The sequence below is a fragment of the Gadus morhua genome, chromosome 20 (genome assembly GCF_902167405.1).
Source record: "Gadus morhua chromosome 20, gadMor3.0, whole genome shotgun sequence".
In the NCBI taxonomy this organism is placed as follows: domain Eukaryota; kingdom Metazoa; phylum Chordata; class Actinopteri; order Gadiformes; family Gadidae; genus Gadus; species Gadus morhua.
In genome coordinates this window covers 6,289,706-6,317,205 of record NC_044067.1, presented here as the reverse complement: position 1 = coordinate 6,317,205, position 27,500 = coordinate 6,289,706, and the positions used below count along the sequence as shown (strand labels likewise).

Below are 27,500 nucleotides of genomic sequence, written 5' to 3'. Positions count from 1 at the left end.
ATGGCTCAACCTTTCAGGTTCAAGTAAATTTTCCGACGTCGGAGGGTGAATAGACTTTAGGAGCCTGGTTTGTTCTGGGGTTGGGGTGGGGGGGGGGGGGGGTTAACTCTGAGTGGGGTTGGGGCCTGGCACACAAACAATCAGCAGTGGTTCGTACGCGGACGCGATGTCGGCCTCCAAATCCCCCTCCATTTGTCCAGACAAATTGACTGGACCTCGGGTCTTGTTTACGGAGCTCTGTGGGCTGAAGAGGGATTGAGAAGTAAGCCAGGGAGTGGCCCCTCCCCAGCGCCACGGCCCCTGGGAACGGAACGCGTAGGGCGGCCTGGCCTCCCCGAGACCTCTCCAAGTGTATCCCATCGTAATGAAGGAAAGGGCCAGCAGTGACACGAGTGAACTCTGCAGTGGGACCAACACCTTGCCATCTGCTGGGTGGACTGCTGTGATGTCGTGTCCCCTTGGAAGCTAGTGACGCTTCAGGTATTATCCTTCATATAATCCCCATATTAAAACGTAATCATAATGTCGCACAATTAAATCAATTCAGTTGATTTGGTTGGGTTGGTGGGTGGGTACGTGAATTAAAAGGGTACATTGGTAAACCAATCGTTAATATTAGTTCATGCTGTATTGAGCATTAACTGACAGCAGTTAATTAATGGTCTAATAATCATTGACTAAAGGTTTTCAAAACTAAGGTAATGCTGTTCATGATGTAATTTAAAGTACATTTATTTAAACAGGGACAATTAACCTTGTTTAGACCACGGAGAGATGCATTGCACCAGGTTCTATGAAATTGCTATTTTCCACCTGTAGGGTCCCTGGGCAGGTAAAAATAATAAATGCTACAAAACTAGACCCATTAATATATAATCATGGGATTAAACATTAAAGGATAACAAGATACAATGATATACAACATAGGTTGAAAAGTTTAAGTTTCCATATTTTGTAAAAGATCTTCCCCTATCCCACTAGCACTTTGATTCTAATTCTATAAATACTAAAAGTGTGTGCAGGGGTCTGGAAACTAAGGGATTCATTTATACATTATTTAATTGGGTTAGGGTTAGTGTTAACCCTAACCCTAACCCTAACCCACTAGCCCCTATGCTATTACTGTATAATAATGCTTATCCCAATATCCTAGGCACATGGAGCATATAGCCTATTCACTCAACCCACACACGGCAATCAACCCAAAGTCTAAGGACTGTGAATGGCCCCACATTGGACACATAGTGGGTCTTTAAAACCACTGCAATGCCATTCAACCACGTCTTTTCTGGTTCCAACTGACCCCACATCTGTCCGCAAACACATGAGGCACGACGCACGACGCACTCCTCATTCCAATCGCCTCAGAACATGCGATGCGCACCACCCCCCCCCCTAGTTTCCGGATGAGCGGGTTCGAATGGCGGAGCCTGCGGCCCCCCTTCTCCCTCTTGATCACAGGCCGGCGGCGGCAGGCCCTCCCGGTGGGCCCTGGAGGTGTGGATATCGGGGGCCACTCATGCCTGGACGATCAGGGGTCCATCAGGGGGACGGCCCCGCTCTCCAGGAGCCCAATTGAGTGCCTGGGGGGGGAGCCCCCCCGGGGTGAGTGATTAATGTGCAGGCAGCACATGTCGTGGGGGGGACACACACGGCGTGGCGCCCCCCCCCCACATGCGCACGTGTGTCGGTATTCCTAAAGAACAGGGTGGACACGGTGGAAGTTGTGTAGGGGCCTCCTGGCCGCATCTGTGCACCCTTTGTGGGGTGGAAGGGGGAAGCGTTTCCCCCATGCAGCCACCGGCCGCCGGCCCGAAGACCGCTCTCTGCGTGACTAATCCTGTTTGGGTGGGGTGGTGGTGGTGGTGGTGGTGGTGGGGGTCGATAACCTTCCACGGAGGTTGGTCGTCGGCGGTTTAAAACCAACCTCATCTCATCCAAGATCTTAGACATCTTGAGTGTGGCCGTACTTAGCATCGCGACGGAAGGATTTGCATGGGTAATAGCGAACTGTTTTTCATGATTTGTAACGGAAATTTTAAAGATTTGACTTGGGTGTTTTGGTTTAAAAGACCCTCTGACTGGTATCATCTGAATTTTTTGATGTGAAGAAGTTGTGCTGAACCTGTCTCCAAACCATACATGTTTGTCCCTAAAATGGCACAGTCAGGAAAATGAAATGAATATATAAATGTAATTTATGTGGCTGAACAAAATAAAGACTCAGCAAAGTGAAATTTGCTAATAATGATAATCCTGCTGTCTTAATATCCCAACTCAAACACACACACACACACACACACACACACACACACACACACACACACACACACACACACACACACACACACAACACAAACAGCACACAACATTAAGCAAAACAGAAGACGGCAATCTGTCAACAGTGAAGCGTTGACCTACTTGCCGTATCACTCTCTAAAGTGAGTCGCTGAAACAGAACCAAAGGGGCTATGGGCTTAACATGGCGGCCTCTCGCTCTCTTTACAGGCTGGAAGCAGAGGGGTAGGTCTACAGTGTAGCTTTAATGGAATCACAAGAGTTGAAACGAAATCCTGTTAGTTAATAATTCCTTCGAAGGTTTTTTTTAAGAGTGGATTTGCTCAGAGTGGCTTGGGCCCCTCAGAGGGCCTTCCTCCTCCTCACGGGAGAAAGGCCCTGCTCGACCGTGGGATGAGCTCATCGTTCATCGCCACGCCGTGCTCCAGCTTCGGCGCACCAATCGGAAGGCACGAGGAGAGGCACACAGAAAAAAAATCTCTCCCTGGAAAATCTCTCGAAAGCAACAAGTGTCAAAATGTGTTTGTATTTACAGATTCAGGAATATGTTACAAAACATGTACACCAAGTCCATTTTTAGATTCTACATCTTAGCTTGGGAAATGTGTCAAAAGACGCTGCAAATAAAAGAGCCAATGCGAAGATATTCAACGGCAGACACAAGGTTGTATTTGTGTGCGATTAGCACAACAATCGTACTGCAGATGCTAAACACGCTCTGAGACTCCTTGTGTTTGTGAGAACTGGGTTAGGATGCAAACTAAGCCAGTTAACACGGCACTGATTTTAATCCCATCAGCATGTGTGTGCTCTCACGCAGAAGAGGTCAAACGAACAACACATTTACACAAGCATGTTTATCTGTGTTTTTATTCATATTTCACACCAGACCAAAGTTACCAGCAAATAGTCTTGTCCCTGAATGAATTGGGGCATAATTAATACAGAAATAATGAATAATCAAAAGGTGAAAGCAAAGACCAAAACAAACACTTGACAAATGAAATATGGAATACACTATTATTAGGCAAGTTTTGCTAGTGTATAATGCTGTACAGATCCAAACTACTAACAGTGGCCTAGTTTTTACTGTCTATTGGCCAAACAGAGGTCAGTACTAGCTGACTCAAAGTATTTTGGCGCCCTCTGTTGTTCACCTTGGGTACGTTCGGTGCTTTGTGCGTTACTCGGTATGTGTTTTGACAGTTCTAAGGAAATCATTTTCTAACCAATTTCATTTCAGAGCGTATCAATCAACAGGTGAAGCTTAAAGCATGACTGCAAGGATTATCAGCGACAAATATTCATCAAAAAAATCTAGAATCCTCTATTGCATTGCCCTCTTATTGCACCCTTGGACTTAACTCCGAGAGATATTTTGAATCTTAAACGTCCCTATGAAAGATATTGGTGGGAACCGGCCGGGACTCATTTTCCACTGAGCTTCAGGACATTGGTGACCATGGCTCCGATACCATCAAAGATCAGGTGCAGCTTGGTTTCACACATGTATGCCGGAGAGGTCACCACCTTATTCTTATGGTCCACATGGGCTTCGTGAGGCTCCAGGGTCAAGGGTCATTCAGCGGAAAGCAACACAAATATGACAATGTTGTGATGGCTTATCAGTTTCAGAAACAGAAAGGACACATTCATAGTATAGCAATACTTTTAAGATGTGTTATACTTGCAAGAGCCCCATTCTACAGCTGAGCTATTTGAAAAGAATAAAGGGTAAACATACTATAGATACTTCACAAAAACAACCTGATCCAATAAAAAAAATTCAAACATCATGGCACCACTACTTCTCGTAGACAAAAAATGTCTAACATTCATTTTGCCACGTTGATAAAAACACAACAGCGATTATTAACTACAGCGAGAGCCGATGCTAAACTAGAGTTTCAAAGTGCGCCGGAACACCAGCCAGAGGTGCATCATGGGTAAAAGGATATGGTGACATCTTTGACGCAGTGCTTGGCCCCCAGGGCCTTGATGGCCTGGGCCGTGCCCGCGTAGGGCCACCGGCCCCCCTGCTCCTCCTCATGGCCCACCGTCACCTCCACCCCCGGGAGAAGTTTAGCAGCCAACACCGGAGAGATGCAGCACAGCCTGATAAGACAGCAACACACAAAGGAGATGGGAACTTATCCACGGTGAGAATATAAGGTGCATGGGCCAACACTGCGGCTGGACGAAACCGAGGTCACTCGAGGCATGTGGCTCAGGAAGTACAGCGGGTTGGCTGGTTTGCTGGTTCGATTCCTGACTCCTCCTAGCTCCGAGTGTCGTTGTGTCCCTGAGCAAGACCCCGCAACCTTCCCGAACATTCCCGAACCTCAAGGTTCAGGAATATGTGCATGAATGGGTGAATGTTAGGCAATATTATAAAGTGCTTTGAGTGACCACTGGTTAGAAAATAACTTTATAAATGCAGTCCATTTACCATTTACCATTTACTCAGTTGTGGCCATGTGAGTTTTAACTTTTGGAATCAGAGAAATGGAAAAATTGGAAACATTAGTTTGTGTATTCATGACCTCCGTTCTTCTCGGGGGGGGGGGGGGGGATTGGGGGACTCACCCGATGGGTTTCCCCGCCTTGTGAAAGTCCTTCAGAACCCGCTCCACGTCCTCGTTCACCTTGAAGTCGGACCCGTCCACTGCAAACGTCGACCTGTCGCACAGAACGGCACAAAAAAAATCAATGTTTCTTCCATTAATTCAGTACAAAAAGCAGTACCAACAAAAAAAAGGCTCTTCGCTCAGACTACAGCTATTGGACCACCTACAGGTTTTTGGCTGCCCCAAAGCCTCCTGGGAAAATTATGGCGTCATGGCTACTGGCGCTCAGCTTAGCCAAGTCGGCGATGTTGCCACGGGCGATGCGCGCCGACTCCGTGAGCACATTCCTGAAGCAAAGCAGGGAGGACGAAAGAACGTAGGCACCTCACCAGCGGTCAATCATAATAATAGGCAGTACAATAGAATATACCATCTCTGGGATTGTGTTAGGTAGTGGGGGGTCACCTGGACTCTTCTGCAGGCTGGCCTTTTTGATGGTCAATCACATGCATCTGAGCCACATCAGGGGCAAACATCTGGACCTCAGCCCCCCCTCTGCTCAGGTGCACCAATATCCTATGTTGTACCAAACATACACAATTATTTACACATAAAGACACACACACACACACTTTATAGATATATATAAATATATATATATTTATTTATTTATTTATTCAGTTCTGCCAATGTTATGCCACACGAAATATATCCATAGCCCATAAAGTATTCAAAAGTTATATAATAATGGTATGATTCTGAACAAAGGACAAACTCACGCCGAGGCTTCGTGGATTTCTGTCCCATCAAAGACCCCGCACCCCGAGAGCACCTGTTGGTATCCATTCATGAAAAATAATGTTATTGACTGAATGAATCTCCGGCTGTGATTCTCAAATGCGCGTATATAAATGAACTTACGACCGCAACTTTAGCACCGCAAACTCGGGCTCCCGTATGAAAGCACGCATTTAATCCATGCGTTATCACCAGCTTTGGCAATGTTTTCAAGGATAATGATTTTAAGGTGAACATAGTCTGTCCGCATAGGGTAAAGCCTCAGAACGAATTCAACGAATCAATACGCGCTGACGTAGTACGTACAACAAGGTCAAGCGGCGGTCTCTGCGTCAACACGTTGAACACCTAATGTTGGTTTAAATGTCTGCGGAATATTTAGCCTTAAACTGAAAAAGATCTTAATAAAAATTGTAAATTGACATTTGAGTTATCATACGTTTTTTGTAAAACGTTACTGCAACCCGGAGGTGTTAAATGTATTCACGTAAAACGTATAATATATGTCTTAACTCTGTTCTTTGCCGGGGAAATAGTGAGTGCCTCAGCTCTGCTTGGTAGCGCTTCTAAATTACATCAACAGTTACGGTAAATCTTCAGGATCCCTCGTTTGTGGTTCACTAGTGGTGTGGCAGCGCCCTCTGTTGGTACGTTACAGTAAATCTTCACAACGCATCGTTTGCGGTTCACTAGTGGTTCGGCAGCGCCCTCTGTTGGTACGGGCTGAGGCGATCAACTTGTTGTCGTGTATTTTGAGGCCTACTTTGAAATAGCGGAACTATAGGCCTACATCTCCAGTTATACTATTTGGGCAGGAATACAAAAATGTATTATGTATTGTAATTGTGGAAATAGTGAGGAAAAATAGTTTTTCAGAAATAGGGTTGCTGCAAGCCTAAAAAACTAGAATGAAAGGGAAAAGTATGTGCTGTAAATATCCTAAAATATTGTTGATGCCAGCATCAACAAACTTTTTTTGGAATATCGGAATGCCCAGCATTATATCGGAATGCCCAGCATTCCGATATTGCTCAAGATAACATAGGCTACCGGTACAGTTCCCTCGACGCAGAAAAACCCATATCTATTTGAAAAGCTTCTTTATATTACATTCTGCTTCCTTTAATTGCTTCATTCAAGATTTCGTTGTTTAATGAAGTCCTCGGGGACTCTGATCACCTCCCTCCTTAAAATAGTCTAGTATGATTTGGTGTCAAACGGCACACTGTTTTGATGAGTTTCGTAATAAACCCAGAGTCCGTCAGCCTGCTTATCTACTATACTTCCACCTTCTGCGCTTCCTGTCGACATGGGTGGTGGCTTTACATCCAAGCTCTCCGAAAAACCGTCTCCGACCGAGAAGGTGGGGCGCACTCTCTGAAGACGCAGCATGTTGGTGAGTGAGCCGTATTAACCGTTTGGATAGCCTAATTTTAAAGACAATAATAAACAAGTTTAATCACCATACAAATGTATATGGATGATACAAATAATTATTTAAACGGTTAAAATGCCATTGCAAGAAACGATTTGTAAACTTGCGCAAGAGTAGGCTAGAAACTGCAAAACGACACATGAGAATCTCACAAAAAGCTTTTGTTTGTGGTTTCAAAACGAAACCTCTTGTCTTCTGAGGGGAGATTATTTTGGATTTTAAGGAGCAGGTTCGTGAACCGGATTCATAACTGGATTATTGTATAGATGTTTTTTTGGAATGGATGATTAGCCTTTGTTCACGGTCACTAAGGACCATGCCAGATGAGAACAAAATAAAGTATGTTATATATGTATAAAAAGGTGGTCCCTTATATGTGATCAGTGAAAAGTATTTGTTATTAAACTAAAAAATATACATTATACATTTATGTCAAATCTTCGCCTCAATTCCTCAAAATCACAAATGCATATTATGTGTGGTCTTATTTATTATACATTGCTTCAACCCGAGGATAAAACACGTATCCGTGTATATAATATTTGTGTTTGTGCAACTGTGGCTTTAATTAAAAAATTTGAATAACACATTTTTTTTCTTTCTTGAAATACAGACCGGTCGGACAACCATTATTGTCCGACCGGTCTGCGGAAGCAAAAAGTTCTTCTTTTATGTATAACTAGTATGATAATAAAAATGTGGTTCACTAATGATGAACCCAACAGTCCGCTTGTGCCAAATACATGTGAATCTGTATGTAGCAAAACACATCCCCATTGAATGTGGATGTGGGCCCGGGGTTTCAAATGAATGACTATTTACATCAGATATGACCAACAGTTGTGTGATGACCAATTCTTTATCTTTCTGCAGGAAATTAGTAGATGGCTGCTCTTCCTTCTGCTCTTGCAGAAGGGTAGATATGGTAAGTTGAGAAATTGTTTGTAATGCTTTCGTAGGAATATGTTGCAAAGAACTTCACAGCAACTGTTATGCAACTATGGTGGAACAATGCATGACCCATGTCCATGGAGCTCTCTGATTAATTCAAAGCCAAAACTATCAATATTCTTCTGTGTTGATACATTCTGATATCTCCTGGTTATTTTTGTGAATATTATTAATATCATTATGATTGTTATTATCTGCAGGGTTTTCCCAAGAACCTGAAAGAAAAGAAGGAGAGGAATGCTTTAAGACCGGGATCTCCTCCTGTGGAGACTGTATCAGCTCCGGCCAGTTCTGTGTGTGGTGCAAACAGCTGGTGAGAGTCTTGTGTTATACCATACTGCTGTGTGATGTACATTAAAAACCAGGTTTTAATGTAAGGCTGAGACATAAAAATACAGAGTTCCCCCACCTAATAGACACCGTCTACACCACTGCCTCCCAGGCCAAATGAGGTCAGTTTTCAGCCTCACAAGCTCCACACTAGTTGTTGCGGTTGTGTGCTCTTATCAGCCATAACCAGGCCGATCTCCCACAAACAGGCTAAATTCTTGGTCACATAAGGAACAGTGTGAACAACTTTTGTAAATATAATTATTTTATGCTGATTATTTGGGGTCAGTTATTCTGTGCTTCTTTTTGCGTCTCAAAGTCTTGTTGCACATGAAACACATATGTGTGTGTGGGTATGTGAGTTGCTCGTGTGTAGGTGTGCGATTGTGTTCAAGGTGTGAATTCCGCTGTGTTGTAGGCTGTTGCAGAGGAGTGTGATATCTGTGCTGAGAAATGTTCTGTTACACGCATGGTTGCTTCCTACAAGCTAAAGTAGGAAGCCCATAAAATTTTAGTCCGAAATGTTTGTGACTTTCCCAGGCTTTGAAATCTTATTTCCATATTTTCATTCTCCCATACACTCATACTCCCCCTCTCTCCCTCTTTCTCTCTCTCTCTCTCTCTCTCTCTCTCTCTCTCTCTCTCTCTCTCTCTCCCTCTGTCTCTCACCCTCTCTCTCTCCCTCTCTCTCTCTCCCTCTCTCTCTCTCCCTCTCTCTCTCTTTCTCTGTCTACCTCTCACCCTCTCTCCCCCTTTCTCTCTCTCTCTCTCTCTCTCTCTCTCTCTCTCTCTCTCTCTCTCTCTCTCTCTCTCTCTCTCTCTCTCTCTCTCTCTCTCTCTCTCTCCCTCTCTCTCTGTTTTTCTCTCACCCCTTCTCTCTCTCCCTCTCACCCCCTGTCTCTCTCACCCCCTGTCTGCCTGTCTGTCTCTCTCTCTCTCTCTCTCTCTCTCTCTCTCTGTCTTTCTGTCTCTCTGTGTCTCTCTGTGTGTGTCTCTCTCTCTCTCTCTCTCTCTCTCTCTCTCTCTCTCTCTCTCTCTCTCTCTCTCTCTCTCTCTCTCTCTCTCTCTCTCTCTCTCTCTCTCTCTCTCTCTCTCTCTCTCTTCCTCTCTCTGCAGAATTTCACCAAACCGGGCGAGCAGGAGGCGGTGCGCTGCGACACCCGGTCCCAGCTGATGGCGCGGGGCTGTTTGGACGACTCCATCATCTCCCCGGAGAACTCCTTCAAGGTGGTGCAGAACACGCCGCTGTCAGGCTCCTTCAACCAGAGGCAGACCCAGCAGGAGGCCATCCAGCTCGCTCCCCAGAAGGTCCATCTCAAGCTACGACCGGGTCAGTACATACACGCTGTCAGGGCGATTCCTCCTCCCTTTGGAAACACAGTTGCATTTTCTATTTGTTATTTTTGTGACAAAGATTTTTTTGTTGCATTTTTTATATTTAGTCAATTATTATTATTATTATGATCACATCCCAAGCTGCTACAGCCATGGCATCAACACTGCCAGGGTGAGGTGTTTGATACCCACTGGGGCTGCCTGAGATAAGAGTATGCACTCACGGTATTGTACGACGCTTTGGATTAAAGGAGTCCACAATACTAGATGTGCTGTATTTTAGTTTAACACAAAGTTATTTGTGAAATATAAATACTTTGACTAGGTCATGTGGTTGACCTATAGGCCTTACAAAAGAAACTAACACAGCGATGTTCCTCATTGATAATGTAATATGGTATCAGCAAGATGTTACAGTCAACATGATGCTTGTGATTGTGCTATCCCCTATACTCTTCCTACTACATTGATACACTGCTGTATCAATGTGCCGCTTTGCCAAAAAATCCCTGAATGAATCCATGAATTATCGATGCATTTCCTCAAGTGTGAACCAAAGCTCAAATTGGATGGTTTTGTATGCTTGTCTCTTCAGGGATGCCGCAAACGTTTACCTTGTCCTTCAAAAGAGTGGAGGGCTACCCCATGGACCTCTACTACCTCATGGACCTTTCCTACTCCATGGAGGATGACTTGAGGAGCATCAAAGTGCTGGGCGCAGAGCTGTTCAAGGCCCTGAGGAGCATCACAGAGCACGCCCAGATAGGTGACTTCTTCCAGCCAGATCACCGCCACTCTGGGATCTGATTGAGTGATTAAACGCGTGTTTGTCACGGCGTTCTGTAGGGCTGAACAATTAATCAAACTCAAACCGACGTCGCAGTGTAATAGAAAAAAATAAACTAAAAAAGAATGTCATTTGTTTCTGTTACCGACTGGAGATCAGTAAAATTTGTATTTATTTGTCTTTGGCAATTCAATAGTTAAATAAAAATGTTATAATATTAATTCATGCATCAATTCATCTCAACACATAGGGCTTGGCCTAAAGGAAAGAGCAGTTTATATGTTGACTGCCTCCAATGTTGTGTTTGTCATATCATAGAATAATTTATTGGTTATGTTTAGTGAATCATGCAGAACATAATGAACTTTAAAAAGATTAATCGCATACTAAATCGCAATATTGGTCTGAATAATCACAATTCGGCAAATTCCAAATCGTTAAGCCCTAGCGTGCTATACTCTAACCCAAGTACCTCCCCGTCATCACACTGACGGGGAAGTTATTTAAATTTGAGCTCTCCTCATATTTCGCATGAATTGAATCTTAATCAAGTTGTGCTATATTACCAATTACTTTTTAATTATTTGTAATACTATTGTGTTTTTCGGTATTCATTCTCTATTACCTTTCATTTGGTATATATATATTTTTATATTTCTTCTACATTATTAACTGTTATATTCTCTTTTTGACAATGTAAAGCACTTAGTGTACAAAATGTGTTGCAGCAACGATACATTGATTGATTGAGAATCACATGCTGACCTGTGTTTTCCGTCCATACCATGCGCTGCAGGATTCGGGGCTTTCGTGGATAAGACAGTGCTGCCCTTTACCAACACCAACAAGAGGAAGCTGGCGAACCCCTGCCCAAAGACGGAGAAGAACTGCCAGCCGGCCTTCGGCTACCGCCACGTCCTCAGCATGACCGCCAACGAGAATTCTTTCAACAAGGAGGTGAATAAGCAGGGCATCTCCGGGAACCTGGACCCCCCGGAGGGCAGCCTGGACGCCATGATGCAGGCCGCAGTCTGTGGGGTAAGGGTCATTTGAAACACATTCAAATCAACTTTTTATGCTTTGATACTTTCGTATCTTTCGTGCAGCATCTGACTTTGTCTGTGTCGCTCAGAGCAAGATAGGCTGGAGAAACAGCAGCACTCGGCTCATCGTGCTCACCACCGACGCAGGCTTCCACATGGCCGGGGACGGCAAGCTGGCCGGTATCCTGCAGCCCAACGACGAGCTGTGCCACTTAGACAGTAACGTCAACGCCAGGAACAACGAGCAGGTATGGGCTGGGATGATGTGGATAATATGTATATGTATAACGTGTGAATGTCTTACGTGAATTCCTTCGAGGGTTGGCCAACCTTTTCAAAAGAAAACTAAAATGTAGAACTAAATATTGGTTCAAGATGAAAGTAAGCAAGATCCATGTTGTGAGTGTGTGAGTGTGTGTTTTGTGTGTGTGTGTGTGTGTGTGTGTGTGTGTGTGTGTGTGTGTGTGTGTGTGTGTGTGTGTGTGTGTGTGTGTGTGTGTGTGTGTGTGTGTGTGTGTGTGTGTGTGTGTGTGTGTGTATGTGTACGTATGTGTATGTGTGTGGTGTGTGTGTGTTTGTGTGCAGGCTTATTCCTGGCTTCGGGAGAACATCCCCATAGCGGACTGTTTCACAACTTTGACTTTTGGATTGATGCTGTGCTTTCCCCAAGAGCCAAAGAGCTATTGAGCAAGGCTCCTAGATCCTTCTGTCCTTATAGATTTTGCATTTAATTTGTTTCGGAAGTTGCTTTTTATACATGCATGTCTGGATATTGTCTGGTCTTGCATTACTTTTTACTATAAAAATGTATTTAACATGTCCATGCCTTGCAAATGTCTATTTGCAGGACTACCCATCTGTGGGTCAACTGGCAATGCAGTTAGAAAAGCACAACATTCAACCGATCTTTGCTGTGACATCAGAAGTAGCAGATGTTTACAAGGTAAATTTGCATAAAAAGTTAATATCCATCGGTCTTTTCTTACAACCATTAATGTTATTGATGATTTATACTCATTGATGAATTGATTAGTCGGTCGTGGATGAATTGACTAATTGCTTCCTAATTCGTCCACAGGAACTCAGTAAAATGATCCCCAAATCGGAGGTGGAAGTGCTGAGTGCAGATTCAAAAAATATTGTCTCTCTAATTAGGCTCGCCTACGATGTAAGTTTTTCTGAAAAAATTGCAAATAATCCATTAACTTCTCGCAGCCGGGCCATTAGTAATTGCCTCTTATTTCGACAGAGGTTGTCTTCCAAAGTAACCATGGCCCACGATGACCTGCCGCCTAATGTAAGAGTTACCTACACCCCAATCTGCCCTAAACGGGGTCCGGCAGGTGAAGAGGAAGGAGTCTGTAACGGCGTGCTCGTGGGGCAGCAGGTCAGTAGATCCCTACCAACACTATGTGTTACTGATCCTGGTGCTTAAGAGAGAATATCTTAATGGCGCGTCCTATCAATTATGGAAGGATGAATTCCTTTTTTAGTGACAGTACAGTCATGCATGTCAAGGAGGAAGCATTGGGAAAATAAAGTAGTCTGGTTGTTATTTCAGTGAAGTACAGCCCCAGTCTAAATTCAATCAAAGTTCATGCCATGAATTATTCTAATTTCATATTTTTCCAGATCACGAAACATTTATTTGGAGTTTTCAAACGGCCTAAAACATTCAAATCTTCGATCCTCATCATCGATCATCAAACCCTCTAAGTCTGGCGTCTCTTCGTCTTCTGCAGATCGCCTTCAACGTCACCGTGACGGCCGAGAGGTGCATGAGGGAGCAGGATTTCACCATCAGCCCGCTTGGCATCAAAGACACCCTGAAGGTGACCCTATCCACCACGTGTGACTGCGAATGTAACGATCCACAGGACAAACAGCATCCTCAGTGTAACTCTAAAGGCCAGGTCAACTGTGGCATATGCAGGTAGGTCTAACAAATCCCAGGGCTGTAGGAGGCTAAAGGGCTGATTATGGTTCCACGTCGCGCAACACAAGGGGGTTTACGGACCAATGACGTCCTTGCAGACCGTCCTTGCGTCCACCACAAGGGCCTGTCGGGCACCTCCCAAGTTTTTCCTCAGCAAGGGCTGTGATTGGTCCGCTCACTAAAACCCGACGCAGACCCAAAACAGGTCCACGACTGCGTCGAAGCGTCTGTGTGGTCATTGCGTAGCGTCGACTTGGAACCATAAATGAGCCTCAAGAAGAGGGACGATCTGTCAAGCTGGGCCTTTTTCTTATTGGATCCATTGTTTTGCTTATGCAGGTGCAGTGTGGGCTTAGTGGGCCGGACGTGTGAGTGCTCAGTGGGGGACAAGGACGAGAACGCGCTCCGGGCTTCCTGCCGGAGGGAGAACGGCACAGAGTGCGAGGGCCGGGGAACTTGTGTCTGCGGCCGCTGCGACTGCCACCTCACGGAGAGCGGCACCAGTTACCACGGCGACTTCTGCGAGTGCGACGACGATCACTGCGAGAAGTTTGCAAATAAGCTTTGTGGAGGTGAGTGTTTGGGAGAAATCTGCCAAGGGTTTTGATCTACCGCAACTTCGGGTCGACTTAGCTAATGAAGGTAGAGCGCGTTGGGAGGTTGCTACTTTGATCTGCTCCCAACAAGCTGACTGTCACCTGCCATGGGTGACTCCGCCGTCGGTGTGTGAATGTGTGCATGAACCGTTGTAAGTTGCTCTGGTTAAAAGTGTCTGCTAAATGTAAATATAACTTAAATTCCCCTCTACAAAACTCTTGACCTTCTGTCACGACGGTGAACAACTGTTACCAGGACTGGAGACTATGTCCGATCTCCTCTCTGTCTGCAGGAAACGGCAGGTGCCTCTGTGGCAAATGCATATGCAACCAGGGGTACGAGGGCTCGGCCTGCCACTGCAAGACTTCCGACGATGGCTGCAGGACGCCCGGGGGCAGCGTGTGCAACGACAGAGGCAAATGCAGATGCAACCAGTGTGAGTGTAATGAAGGCTACCAGCGGCCGTTCTGCGAGGTGTGTCACGGATGCCAGGACCCCTGCCAGACCAAACAGTAAGACCATGATTCTTTATTGTTTTCTAAATTTGAGCTCTCCTAATTTTTTCATGAATTCAATCTAATTCATGTTGTGCCATAGTACCAATTACTTATAAATTGTTTGCCGTACTATTGTACTCTATTATCTTTGATTTAGGTATTCATCAGGTATTGAATTATTTTGTATATTTCTTCGACATTATTAACTGTTATATTCTCTTTTTGAAAAAGTAAAGCACTCTGTGTACAAAATGTGTTACAGCGACAATACACTGATTGATTGAGAATCTCTTCAATTAGCCTAACTATTGACGGCCCCCTTAGAACATTCAAACTCCTAAGTGGCACATTTATCGTTTCAACACATCTCAGAGCTCAGTCCATCCCCTAATCCCCCCTGCTCCAGCTAACCTCTTGGGGTCTTTGTTTCAGGACGTGCATCGAGTGCCTGTTTCAGATGGGCGTTTCGGGGAAGAACTGTACAACGGCCTGCATGGACAGCGTGAAACACAAGATAGTGGACATGTTCACCATGACCAAGAAGCCCTGCAAGCTGAAGGACTCCGACGGCTGCTGGATCACCTTCAAGATGGAGCAGTTGGTGGGGGTGGACAACTACTTGGCTGAGATCCTGCGAAACAAAGGTACCACCAGATAGGATGAGATGGTACCTTTTGATCCTAGGAAACAAAGGTACCACCAGATAGGATGAGATGGTACCTTTTGATCCTAGGAAACAAAGCTACCACCAGATAGGATGAGATGGTACCTTATGATCCTAGGAAACAAAGGTACCACCAGATAGGATGAGATGGTACCTTTTGATCCTAGGAAACAAAGGTACCACCAGATAGGATGAGATGGTACCTTATGATCCTAGGAAACAAAGGTACCACCAGATAGGCTGAGATGGTACCTTTTGATCCTAGGAAACAAAGGTACCACCAGATAGGATGAGATGGTACATTTGATCCTAGGGAACAAAGGTACCACCAGATAGATGAGATGGTACCTTTTGATCCTAGGAAACAAAGGTACCACCAGATAGATGAGGTGGTACCTTATGATCCTAGGAAACAAAGGTACCACCAGATAGGATGAGATGGTACATTTGATCCTAGGGAACAAAGGTACCACCAGATAGATGAGATGGTACCTTTTGATCCTAGGAAACAAAGGTACCACCAGATAGATGAGGTGGTACCTTATGATCCTGTGAAACAGACTAAATACTCACAGCCTAAACAGTACGGGCAGGGAGGAGAATAATACAAAATAAAGATGAATGGCAGTTCATTTATGAATCGTCTCAAACCAAAATGGGTGCCGATGAAAGTAAATACATAGTTCTGATAAAAGCTTTTTTATTTTGTGTTGCTTCACATATTTAAACCCTGAAGGTCTGGCGTACTTCAGTGTCGACCACAGTGTGAACGCATTGCTCTTCCAAAGACCCTTGATTCCCCCCCCACTCCAGAGTGCCCCGAGCTGCCCAACCTGTACGCCATCGTCGGGGGCTCCATTGCGGGAGTGGCTGCGATCGGCCTCCTCATCATGTTGCTGATCAAGATGCTCATATACCTGAAGGACAAGGAGGAGTTCAAGAAGTTCGAGAGCGAGAAAGCCAGATCCAAGTGGGCCAAGGTGAGCTCTTAAGCCATGCCGCAGGGGGAGAGAGGAAGCAAGATAACGTGTTTTTTTATTTAACAGGCGCTCAACTCTTTAGTTCTTCATTAAAAAGAAATAGGAGAATGAAAGGGGGAAGTCCTCACAGACACGTCTCGTAGTCTCACTTCCGAGACGAACGGTGACTACATGTCGCCAGCTTCCTACAGAGCGAGTCTCGTTGCCGTTGGTCCCATATGTGATATATGTCTATATATGTATATATAGACATATTTGATCAATTATATATTTTTTAAAGGGACACTGTGTAATATTTTAAGTCATTTATTACCTCAAATTGACGTATTCATTCATAAATAAGTCCTCATTGGTGTAAAATTATCTCTGCCAAAAATCTCACTTATCCTCCTGAGAATAATTAATATGTAGTTACATAGGATGGGTAAGCTTCATGGAGGCTTCCATGTTCTTCCGGCCTATGAACTGCCGAGAGGGACAAAAAGCACTACGTGGTACAGGAAATGGAAACGCGTTTTCACTCTGAGCCAGCGTGAATGATGACTGAAATAATTCACTATCTTGCTCGAGGAGTAATTACTCATACATCATTAGCTTACACTAATGATTCAATGCTGTTTGAAATTTGTTTGAAATAACGAACCTCATCATCACTCGAATGACTCGATGAGGTAGTATTGGATGTCATGACACAGCTTCTTGGCACATACTGCCCAACGTAGTTTTTGAATCAGCGAGCACTATTAGTTTGAATGCAATATACTATTGTACCACTAGAAGGGAGTCATTTTTACACAGTGTCCCTTTATGAAAACAGAAATGGAGAACAAATTATCGGTTCAAGAACAAAGTACGGGATCCGTGTTTTGGACTTCTGCAATCACATGTTGGGCGTGTAATATCGAAACCTGCATTAATATCTAGCAGCTGATATTAATTTGAGGCCTTCTCTGAACACTAACACGCATCCGGTTTCAAGACCCTTTCTGACATGTCGCACAGTTTTTAAGTCTCATCATTGTTGTGGTCTCAACTTGTGACACATTTGTGCACTTCCCCCCAACAACCTTTTTATAGATTCTTATTCAATTTAATATCAAATTACTATATCTCATAAGCAGTCTGACCCAAGAAGGAGTCCTGACATCACTGCATTAGCCGTGTGTATTTTCTTTGAACGGTCTGGATGACTTTTTCTTTTTAGGCCGACAATCCATTGTTCCAGAATGCAACCACCACCGTGGCCAACCCAACCTTCACCGGGGAATGAGCAGACACCACCCTTTTGCACATCCGTTCATCTCAACCATTCCTATTTTTGTGTTCAGAGATGAATACGATGGTCTGATTATAAATGGACGTCCATCCGTGGCCCAATGTTAGTGATAGCTGTGATCTGGTTCTTTGTCCTATTTCGTCTTCCGATGTCGCTTATGCAATGTTTTTGTCAGAGAGATTGTTCTTTAAAGTAGGGGATATTGTGCCACCAGGTTTGAGTGTGATAAGCCATTACAAGCCATTTGAAAATCTGCCTTTTCCTGTGTTTTAGTGACATCACAAGTGGGAGTGTCAACCTAGATATATGAATGGATGGTGATAGTAATGGCTAATCACACTCACACCTGGTGGCATAATATCACCTCTTTAATTGAGCAGTGTGTATGAACTCATCGCCGTCCAATTATTTTGCTGAGTGAAATGCTGTGAAATGTTTTTGTATGTTAAGAATTTGTATGTAATATGAGATTATTGAGGTATAGTATAAGTTATGTTGATATTCTCCTACATCGTTAATGTGTCAAAAGTTTTACTCATAATAACCAATTTGTTTGCAAAACGAGGTAGATATCTCAAATGCTGTATTTGTTTCTGCGTCAGAATAAAGTAAAACAATATATATGTCTTTTATACCTTTCACTTACAGATTATTTATTTATTTTGGATTCAACCCCTCATTTATTCAGGTTTGTCTCCTTGAGAACCTCTGATAGTAACACACTACCAACAATTTATACAACTACAGACAAACGACATTTGTGTATGTATATTCTATTGGTATATGTACATACAAAACAAAACAGGCAGATAAGTATAGCTTCACATCACATCCATAACAAGCTCACGCTTGAATTCAAATTCACCGCTTAACCAAATCCGACCTCTCATTTCACATCAGTGAAAGCCGAGGGAGGGCAGAGGGTTAATGTGTTTGCTCCACATGCTCCCCCCTCCCACCCCAGCCCACCGTGTGAACCAGGCCTAGCACAAGCCCACAACCTCGACTCTCCGCTGGGCCAGCCTTCCAGCCTGCCCCTCAGCCGCTCTGGCTTATGTAAGAGAAGGGAAGGAAAGGAAAAGAACAAGTAAGGGCCAGAGTCCTCCAGGGACCTGTCTCTCTCTCTCTCTCTCTCTCTCTCTCTCTCTCTCTCTCTCTCTCTCTCTCTCTCTCTCTCTCTCTCTCTCTCTCTCTCTCTCTCTCTCTCTCTCCCTCTCTCTCTCTCTCTCTCTCTCTCTCTCTCTCTCTCTGTCTCTGTCTCTCTCTCTCTCTCTCTCTCTCTCTCTCTCTCTCTCTCTCTCTCTCTCTCTCTCTCTCTCTCTCTCTCTCTCTTCCTCGACCTCTCTCTCTCTTCTCATGCTGGGTAAATGAGTTGGAGAGCCATTCAGCGACCTGAAGTTTTTTGTGACGGAGAAGTGAGGCAGTTGAGGTTTAGTTGTTTCGTTCTTTTAAAGGACACATTTCAGCCGTTGTGTGAGTGTGTGTGTGTGTGAGTGTGCATTTATGTGTGTGTGTTTGCCTCATACCAGGGACACCTACAGGTTTTCTCCTGACCCAGGTAAGCCATGTTTGACCTGCGAAGGAGCTAATATTTATCCAGTGCTGTTTTCTCTTGTATAACCTCAGCCTGTGTCCTTTGTGTTGGGCGAGCCAAGGCCACACAGTGGAGCCCAGAGCCCTGTGACACATTGAGCCGATCACAAGGCCACCCCGGGGGGCCGCAGTATAACAGAGAGACCGCAGTATAACAGAGAGACCGCAGTATAACAGAGAGACCGCAGTACAACACTTTGGTTTGGTTCCATTGACTGCATGCGTGCGCTTCGTTTATTTGTCTGTTTTGGTAAATGGTTAGTTCTGCCTGCAAACATAGTTGAGAGGCGCTTAGTCATGGGAATGTAAAGTACACCAGAAACCAGGAGGGGAAACCAGCAGGGAGACCAGCAAGGATACCAGCGGGGGGGACCAGCAGGGGAGACCAGCAGGGGAGACCAGCAGGGCACTCCGAGCTCAGGAGGACCTTCCTCGATCACTTACTTACCATCAACTGTGCATGTCTGCAGTGAAAGCTCTCACGGTGCAATGTCTGCCCATTGCATTTATTTGCTCCTCTAGCCATGTCTCTCTCTCTCCTGGTCTCTTCCAGCTTCAGGCCCACTGGTGTATGACATGCGTGCATTGAACTGTACACTGGGTTCCTCTCCAATCAGTACCAAACGTACCCAACAGGGACTGGGGGGCTCCTATGCGGAGTTGATGCATGGCTTCAGTAGAACAAAAGGTGGATCATCACGTTGCAGATGATCTTGAGTATCTGCATGGCAGCAGCAGGCCTCTCTGCCTCTCTCTCTCTCTCTCTCTCTCTCTCTCTCTCTCTCTCTCTCTCTCTCTCTCTCTCTCTCTCTCTCTCTCTCTCTCTCTCTCTCTCTCTCTCTCCCTCTCTCCCTCTCTCTCTTACTCTCTCTCTCGCTCTGGATCTCACTCGCACTCTATAACTCGCTAATTCACACCAATTTGCCGGTCCACTTGCCTCTCCCTACTGATGTAGGGGGCTCTTTGGTGGGGTTCTCTGCCAAGGTTCGGTCCAAATGGACTCATCAGAGTGTGACCATATTGGTGAGATCTGACAGACAGTAGTTCTAGTGTGGACCGGGGCTACCCAAGCAGAGAGAGAGAGAGAGAGAGAGAGAGAGAGAGAGAGAGAGTATGTGTGTGTGTGGGTGTGTGTGTGTGTGTGGGTGTGTGTGTTTGTGTGTGTGTGTGTGTGTGTGTGTGTGTGTGTGTGTGTGTGTGTGTGTGTGTGTGTGTGTGTGTGTGTGTGTGTGTGTGTGTGTGTGTGTGTGTGTGTGTGTGTGTGTTTGGTTGGTCAACTGATTTCTCATCGATGTGAGAAATGTACTGACATTTTATTTCACTCAGTGCCTTTCACCGCCAAGATCTCCATGGTGATTTTGTCATGACAAAGGTCTTTACCTATACCTGCATGTGTGTGCGCAACCAGTGTGTGTGTGTGTGTGTGTGTGTGTGTGTGTGTGTGTGTGTGTGTGTGTGTGTGTGTGTGTGTGTGTGTGTGTGTGTGTGTGTGTGTGTGTGTGCGTGCGGGGGGGGGGGGGTAGCATATTAAGCATTCCAGCTCAGATTTCTGCCTTCTTCTCCTTGCAAGGCTCTGAGTGCAGAAATCTGAAAATGAGAGAGAATTTAATCTGCTGATCTGAAAAACAAGTGCCTGGAGAAGGGATTAACCATTACAAAACCCAATAATCGAGTATAGAAATACTTAAATGTTTTCACAAATTACAGAATGGATCTAGCAAAATAATGTTCATGTTTTATTATCCTAGGATTTTTTAATTTTTTAATGTACATATATCATTATTTAACTCACCTCGGCTCACCTTTAGCCCAGCTCAGCTCTTGTCACACATATGACTAACAGCAGACCGACATAATACTGCATGTTTCAAATCAACCTTTTTCATATTGACGTTGTGTTATGGCGTCTGTAGGGGGAGGGCGAGGGTAATATAATGTATGGGCCTTCTATCGATATACTAAGCCAGTAAAGGCTCAGAACTATCAGCTGCTACAGTTTAGTGCTAATAGACTGTGGGGACACTGATATGGGATTCATAGACGGATGATACTCAGTGAGCTTTTCACCAAGCAAACCACATCCACCTGTATGCATATCACATCCCCACCTTTCCTTATATGGTCATTGGTCAGTGAGGTGTGTGTGTGTGTGTGTGTGTGTGTGTGTGTGTGTGTGTGTGTGTGTGTGTGTGTGTGTGTGTGTGTGTGTGTGTGTGTGTGTGAGAGAGAGAGAGAGAGAGAGAGAGAGAGAGAGAGAGAGAGAGAGAGAGAGAGAGAGAGAGAGAGAGAGAGAGAGAGGGAGAGGGAGAGGGAGAGGGAGAGAGAGAGAGAGAAGTGGTGTTTATGATATATACCTGTAGGCAGGTATGATAGATATATGAACAGAGAACGAGAGGGAGACACATGAAGAAAAAGTGAAAGGAGAGGGCGTGAGAGAGCGAGAGAGAAGAGAGAGAGGCAGAGAGAGAGGGCGTGAGGGAGAGAGCGAGAGAGAGAGAGAGACAGAGAGAGAGAGACAGAGAGAAAGAGAGAGAGAGAGAGAGAGAGAGAGAGAGAGAGAGAGAGAGAGAGAGAGAGAGAGAGAGAGAGAGAGAGACAGAGAGACAGAGAGACAGAGTGAGAGGGCGGGGGAAGCGAGAGAGTGTGAGGGAGGGAGAGGGAGAGAGGGCGAGAGCGTGAGGGAGATTCAGAGGCAAAGTCCAGGTGTAATAAAAGTAGATAGATAGTTGAGTACGCTTAATTTCCTAGCTTCACTTGGCCACCGTCCTCTCTCCCCACTCCCACTTCTAATCGCGTCGTGCTCCATTTACATCAGGTGAGTCTCCTCACTCCTGCCAAAATGCCATGCAAATACATTTTTATCTATCTATCGAGCATCTTTTTCCTTACTTTCCTTATTTTCCGGCCAGCAGGGCATCCTTTTTGGGACAAGGAAAAGTTGTTTTCTCAGATGGTTAATGAGTACATACAATTCTTAAATTTGGCTGGTGACGAGGGCATACAGGAGATACACCCTGACTATACTAAATTCAATAGGATGCATGCATGTTATTTTCGGGTCGGTTGTATAAAGGACAACCTAAAATAAATTCTCCATTTGCCACATTATTTTATCTTTCATTTGAGTCTTTGTTTTAAAGTGTGTGTCGCTCTTGTGATCGTTTAATGTAGTTTTGATTGATGGAAAACGGTTGTATAGATGCGCTTGGTGTGTCGTATGTGAACGACTCTTTGGATACTATTATAACCAGATTATAAGTAACAGTTAGTTTAGTGTGGGCAGGCACTGGGCAAGGGACAGCTGAGGAGTAGGAGAAACGTCGGGGGCAGTTTCAATGAGCCTTGATAGATTGGAACCTGCCATGGATACTAAGATAACAGTTTTTATCACATGTGCTGTTGGCACTTTAATTGCAGAAATAAAACAGGCGGTTGGTGGAAAACTTCCTTTGGTTCCCATGTTGATGAGTGGTCTTCAGCCAAGAGGGTTTCATTCGACACAAGGAATCATATCAGTAAACACATTTGCATTAAATTAACATTTTAAATTAATCCAGCATTAAATTAACTCATCAAAATAATTGACTTTTTTTTATTCATAATCTCACTGAAAGATATCAGTATACTGTATGTTCAATTAAATTATACATTGTTTTCATCAGCGGAGGCTCAAACAGGCACAATTGGGTGAACAACAATACACGTGAGAGTGAAACCTAACCATGCACTCTAAGATTCGAATTACACCAATATATTGTGTTATAAGTCTTTCTTTATCATATGCCGTAGCCTCATTTCTGAATCATCCACTGGCGAAAAACAGCCTTCAGGATTTATTGGAGGGAGTTCAGACCCACCCACTCTGAGGCCTGACGTCCATATTACTTCTTTATCTAACCTCCTAATGAACGTCTGTTTGTTGCGACAGATTGTTGCATTTAACTTGGTATTATCAGTGCAAGGTAACTAAGTAGAAGTGCATCGTTATTAAACGTACCTATCATATACAATGACTCTCTCCAAACCCATTAACCCAAGCTGGAGATCAATACATCAGTCATATTTCTCCAGGGACAGATCCAGCCGCAGTCCTAATGATATGTAATCACTGGAGGGACATAAGTTTGTCTAGATAGCTCCCACAGTGTTATAACTACATCGCTAAATGCAGGAAGTCCAATCGTATTTCATTTCATTTGTCTGTGGAAGCAGCAAATGTATTCAATGAAGGGGGCAATTGAATAAAGTTAAACTGCAGTTTTTTATTTTGATGGAATAGCAATTAAACCAAGCCAATGTTGTATTTAGTTTCTCACTGTATATCTAGACTCACAAAATCAAAATCAAGATTACTCATCTTAGATCTAGATTGCTAAATGAAAGCTTGATGGCAGAAGAGCAAAAGTCAGGGTGAAGGGGGCACTTCTCCTTGTTTCACTTCATATTTGTTTTGACCGATTCATGGATCATGGATCCATAGATCCAACTCAGCCAACACTATTAACCAGTTTAAAGTAGGACTGCTGGATCCAAGATCAAAGTGTGTCACACAGTTGATGAGTTGTCCATTTATACTCTCATGTAGATACTCATACATATCCTCATATATTCATACTTTGTACCATACTCATTCTTCCCTTAGTTAACACCTGTAGCATTAGCATATATCTATGGTTGGGATATTGGGTTGCTTTGGTAAATGCTGGCCTGGGCGGCTTGCCTCAACAGAACACACAGCTGGCTAGTGTCAATGACAGAGGGCAAACAAGACGTGTTTATGGTCTGCTGATCATAAAGGGAATCTGACTTTTGTTCGTTATGTGCCTGCCGGCGTCTGGCATGCTCAGTTATAGTTAAACGCTTTGTTAGAGGAACTGTGGGGGCACATAACGTGTGCCATTTAATTGAGCGTGACATCGATGCGTGAGATTGATTCGAAATTCCAACCCTTTATGGGCATGATACGATTAAGTTATGTTGAATCATGGATTTATGGCTACAATACATTTGCTTGTATTGTGATCACATACCAGATCTGTTGGTCACTAAATAGTTTGCAAGTGAGATAAGAGACTTGTTTTCCAGTAATAAGATGCATATAAATGGTCAGGGTTCAATCAAAATCATTCACCATGTTCCTTAATACTCTTAGTGTCTCAGTAAAAAAAAAAAAAAATGGAGAGAATTTAAGCATTACTTTCGTTCTGCTTTTCATCGAGAAAAAAAAGTCTGACATCCTTTTTGTCTGATACCACTAACCATTTATGATTTGTAAAACAGTGAACATTACTTCATTTGCTCCACATTCCCTCTGCCCCTGTCTAGATATCTCCACAGCATTGAACCTGGAGCCATGTCTAAGGTCAAAACTGACGTTTTAAAGACCCTTAATAAAACCAGACCTGGTCTTCAAATATGGAGGATAGAGGTGAGAAGTTTAAGGTTTGAGATTAAGGTGTGACATTTGCTTTGCTATTATGATATAATATAGCTGCAGAATTCAGTTTGATCTGTGTTTCTTGTTGTCTGCTCAGGCCATGGAAATGGTGGCTATTCCCAGTAAAGCATATGGAAATTTCTATGAAGGGGATGCTTATATCGTCCTTCATGTAAGTAACCCAAAATGGTTTTCTGCCAAAATAACAAAAACATGATTCAAATGTTCATATTCAATGGCTTAGGATTTACCTTAATCGTAACCCTGTTAAATAATGTAAAAATCGATGTATTATTTACTATGAACACCATAACCTTAGTTTCATGACCACCATTCATAAACATGAACACCGTTAGTAAATGATAAATACCCCATTAATTAACTGTTAATTAACTGTGAATTGTTGGTAAATGCTTATTACTGCATTAACAATATTTACTTTAACTATAGACTGTATCTCTATTAACTCTGTCAATTAATGGTGAATTAAGGTACCGTCATTGTTATTGCAAGTATAACTAGTAATAAACCCAACAAGTGTCCTGTGATGTAACTCTACAATGCATTTTATGTGCTCTTATGTCCAACAGACAAACAAAGTCTCCAGCCATTTTACCTATGACATCCACTACTGGCTGGGGGCGTCGTCCTCACAGGATGAGCAAGGGGCGGCGGCCTTCTCCACCACCATGATGGATGAGGCGCTAGGGGGCGTGGCCATTCAACACCGGGAGACCCAGCGCTACGAGAGTGACATGTTCCGTGGCTACTTCAAAAAGGGCCTCATGTGAGCAAAACAGAGCATCTGACCATGTCTCTTCTCAGCTGCTAATTGCTATGATAGCAATGTTTACCCATGTAGCTGATGCTATCATTTGACTTAGACTTAGCTTGCTGGAGGAGACCTACAGGTACACTGCAGACTGCATTGGTGGTTGAACCCAATACATTTTTGGCTGGGTCAAACACCCTAACCCCTTTAAACCCCACACTATAGGGACACACACACACACACACACGCACGCACGCACGCACGCACACACACACACACACACACACACACACACACACACACACACACACACACACACACACACACACACACACACACACACACACAACACGCATCTCATCATGTATCTGTTGAGCTATTATTATTATTGATTTATTTTTACTATAATTATGTTATTATTATTTATAATATTCACAGTTAGTATTTCTGTCAGTTGAACCACTGACCGCTGGCCTTGTGAACGCGGAAAAATATCATCACGTTACGATGGTCGCATATTTTGCAACTCGGAATATAACTTCCTCAGTTGGTTTCACACTTGTGTGTTACAATGCTCCAAATAGCATTTCCGTTTAGCTGAGGGTTAGGGTTAGGGTTAGAGAGACAGTGTGAAGGGCCAGGGGCTGTTAATGCGGGCCAGCGTTACATCTTGCCTGTGTCATGTGGTACACAGATACAAGAAGGGAGGCGTGGCCTCTGGGATGAAGCACGTGGAGACCAACACCTACGACGCAAAGAGGCTTCTCCACGTCAAGGGACGCAAGCATGTGGTGGCCGGAGAGGTGAGATTGAGCCAATATCCTACAGCTCCAACTCCAGCCACAGAGGACGATTCACTCGTCTTTTGTAAGGCGCTAGAGTTAGAGCTAAGAGGCAGCTTCATACAAGGTGATGTGCAGTGCAGCTTTAGGCACACGTCCCTGACTGCAAGCATCGGGGTTACACCTCAAACCCAGGACCTTTCGAGTGTGTTAGAGTCAAACCGCACTAGACTATTCTGCCCACTATTTTGATGACTGAACCAGTTTCCTTATACTGGGGAGTGTACAGCAAAGAATGAAGACAAATAAACATTAAACATTACTTTGCACCAGGGGCGATTGAAGACCCTTTGGCTGAAGCCACAGTGTTACTCATCTCCACATCCCTTGAATATGTCCATTTAAAGCCAGAAATTAAGTAAACCACTTTTACTCAGGCTTTATTCAAGGGGAGGTAATGAAAACAGTGTCTTGAAAGAGTCAAAGGACTACTTGGCAAATTATCCTATAAGATATATAGAAGTGTTGCATGTTTTACCTTTTTACCATGCTCCACAGTAAACCTGTGATGCTTGATATGAATTGCATTGGTCTGGGCCCGGGTTGCATAGGTATGTGTGTTAACAAACCCATGCAAATCCTGTGCTCTGTGAAATATAAATGAACCACATGAAAACAATTCACAGACCCTCAATAAGAAAATATTTAAATAATTGAAGGGTGAATACCTCCGTAAAGATTTGAAGTGCAATTCTAAATAGCGGCAAAGAATGTTTTGCATGATGAGATACAAAATGTATTTGTACATAGAAATCCCCCATCAGCACTGCATGCAGGCAATGCTAAACAAAGCCACCTGCTGGACCAAACAGGGCCGGTCTATCATCCTTTCACGGCCCTGGATATTTCATGGTGTTGATGAGTGACCCTGAGTGTTGACACAAACCTGAAAAACCTGACAACCTGTTGTTGTACATTTAGGTGGACATGAGCTGGGCCAGCTTCAACAATGGAGATGTGTTCATCTTGGACCTGGGGAACATCATTATTCAGTGGAACGGACCCAAGAGCAACCACATGGAGAGACTCAAGGTAGGATCTGTTTGACTGGTGCCTATTCTGTGGTGACTTGTGATTGCAAGCTAATCATTTTAGTCATTTTTCAAGCCAAGTGGATTTATAAACCCCTATTTTCCATTATTGCATCCTATAGTTTCTACATCAATGTCCACGTGAACTAGCATAAGCGGGACTCACGGGGACAAGTAGCGAAATCAAAGTTTGCTGCGACCTAAAAGCAGCAAACTTTGACCATTAGAGCCTGGCTCCAACCTCTTGGTCCTATTGATGTATTTTCCTCGGTGTCCCCCCCCCCCCCCCTCCTCAGGGAGTGAACCTGGCCAAGGACATCCGCGACCGGGA

At 44.1% G+C, this 27,500-nt stretch overlaps 3 protein-coding genes across 5 annotated transcripts in view; 2 read left to right on the top strand and 1 right to left on the bottom strand.

Moving 5' to 3' along the window:
- Positions 1-3,150: 3,150 nt before the first annotated feature.
- On the bottom strand, positions 3,151-6,124 carry gatd3 (glutamine amidotransferase class 1 domain containing 3). Of its 2 annotated transcripts, XM_030342642.1 has the most exons (7): positions 5,787-6,120; positions 5,645-5,697; positions 5,331-5,441; positions 5,093-5,212; positions 4,885-4,977; positions 4,257-4,413; positions 3,151-3,855 (listed from the first exon to the last, which is right to left on the bottom strand). In XM_030342642.1, exons 1-7 carry the CDS (start codon positions 5,898-5,900, stop codon positions 3,727-3,729), a joined length of 777 nt encoding a protein of 258 aa, XP_030198502.1. In that variant the 5' UTR covers positions 5,901-6,120; the 3' UTR covers positions 3,151-3,726. The 2 variants fall into 2 exon arrangements, with proteins under 2 accessions (XP_030198502.1, XP_030198503.1); XM_030342643.1 differs by lacking the exon at positions 5,093-5,212 and having other exon boundaries at positions 5,787-6,124.
- A 704-nt stretch (positions 6,125-6,828) lies between these two features.
- On the top strand, positions 6,829-18,126 carry itgb2 (integrin, beta 2). Its single transcript, XM_030342641.1, has 16 exons — positions 6,829-7,059; positions 7,972-8,023; positions 8,250-8,362; positions 9,496-9,709; positions 10,310-10,480; positions 11,298-11,539; positions 11,634-11,792; positions 12,392-12,487; positions 12,623-12,712; positions 12,794-12,931; positions 13,287-13,477; positions 13,820-14,052; positions 14,370-14,589; positions 15,007-15,218; positions 16,052-16,218; positions 17,423-18,126. The coding sequence occupies exons 1-16, from the start codon at positions 7,054-7,056 to the stop codon at positions 17,486-17,488; spliced, it is 2,370 nt and encodes a 789-aa protein (XP_030198501.1). The 5' UTR covers positions 6,829-7,053; the 3' UTR covers positions 17,489-18,126.
- A 637-nt stretch (positions 18,127-18,763) lies between these two features.
- Positions 18,764-27,500, top strand: part of vil1 (villin 1) — a 16,479-nt gene continuing 7,742 nt past the window's right edge. The window contains exons 1-7 of one of the 2 annotated variants that reach the window (XM_030342638.1): positions 18,764-19,052; positions 24,413-24,515; positions 24,622-24,696; positions 25,115-25,311; positions 25,991-26,099; positions 27,060-27,170; positions 27,466-27,500. The exon at positions 27,466-27,500 is cut by the window's right edge and continues 171 nt beyond it. In XM_030342638.1, the coding sequence (XP_030198498.1) occupies positions 24,441-24,515; positions 24,622-24,696; positions 25,115-25,311; positions 25,991-26,099; positions 27,060-27,170; positions 27,466-27,500 (602 nt within the window). In that variant the 5' untranslated portion in view covers positions 18,764-19,052; positions 24,413-24,440. Of the gene's footprint in view, positions 19,053-21,706; positions 21,903-24,412; positions 24,516-24,621; positions 24,697-25,114; positions 25,312-25,990; positions 26,100-27,059; positions 27,171-27,465 lie in introns of those variants that run through there. The other variant, XM_030342639.1, reaches the window with a different exon arrangement.

Excerpts from the sequence above, each read along its gene's own strand:
- gatd3 (XM_030342642.1), bottom strand. The coding sequence starts at position 5,900 with ATGTTCACCTTAAAATCATTATCCTTGAAAACATTGCCAAAGCTGGTG. Across the intron at positions 5,442-5,644 it reads GAAATCCACGAAGCCTCGGC|GATATTGGTGCACCTGAGCA; the intron begins GTGAGTTTGTCC and ends GGTACAACATAG. Across the intron at positions 5,213-5,330 it reads CAGCCTGCAGAAGAGTCCAG|GAATGTGCTCACGGAGTCGG; the intron begins GTGACCCCCCAC and ends GCTTTGCTTCAG.
- itgb2 (XM_030342641.1), top strand. Across the intron at positions 12,713-12,793 it reads TAATTAGGCTCGCCTACGAT|AGGTTGTCTTCCAAAGTAAC; the intron begins GTAAGTTTTTCT and ends TTATTTCGACAG. Across the intron at positions 13,478-13,819 it reads GTCAACTGTGGCATATGCAG|GTGCAGTGTGGGCTTAGTGG; the intron begins GTAGGTCTAACA and ends TTGCTTATGCAG.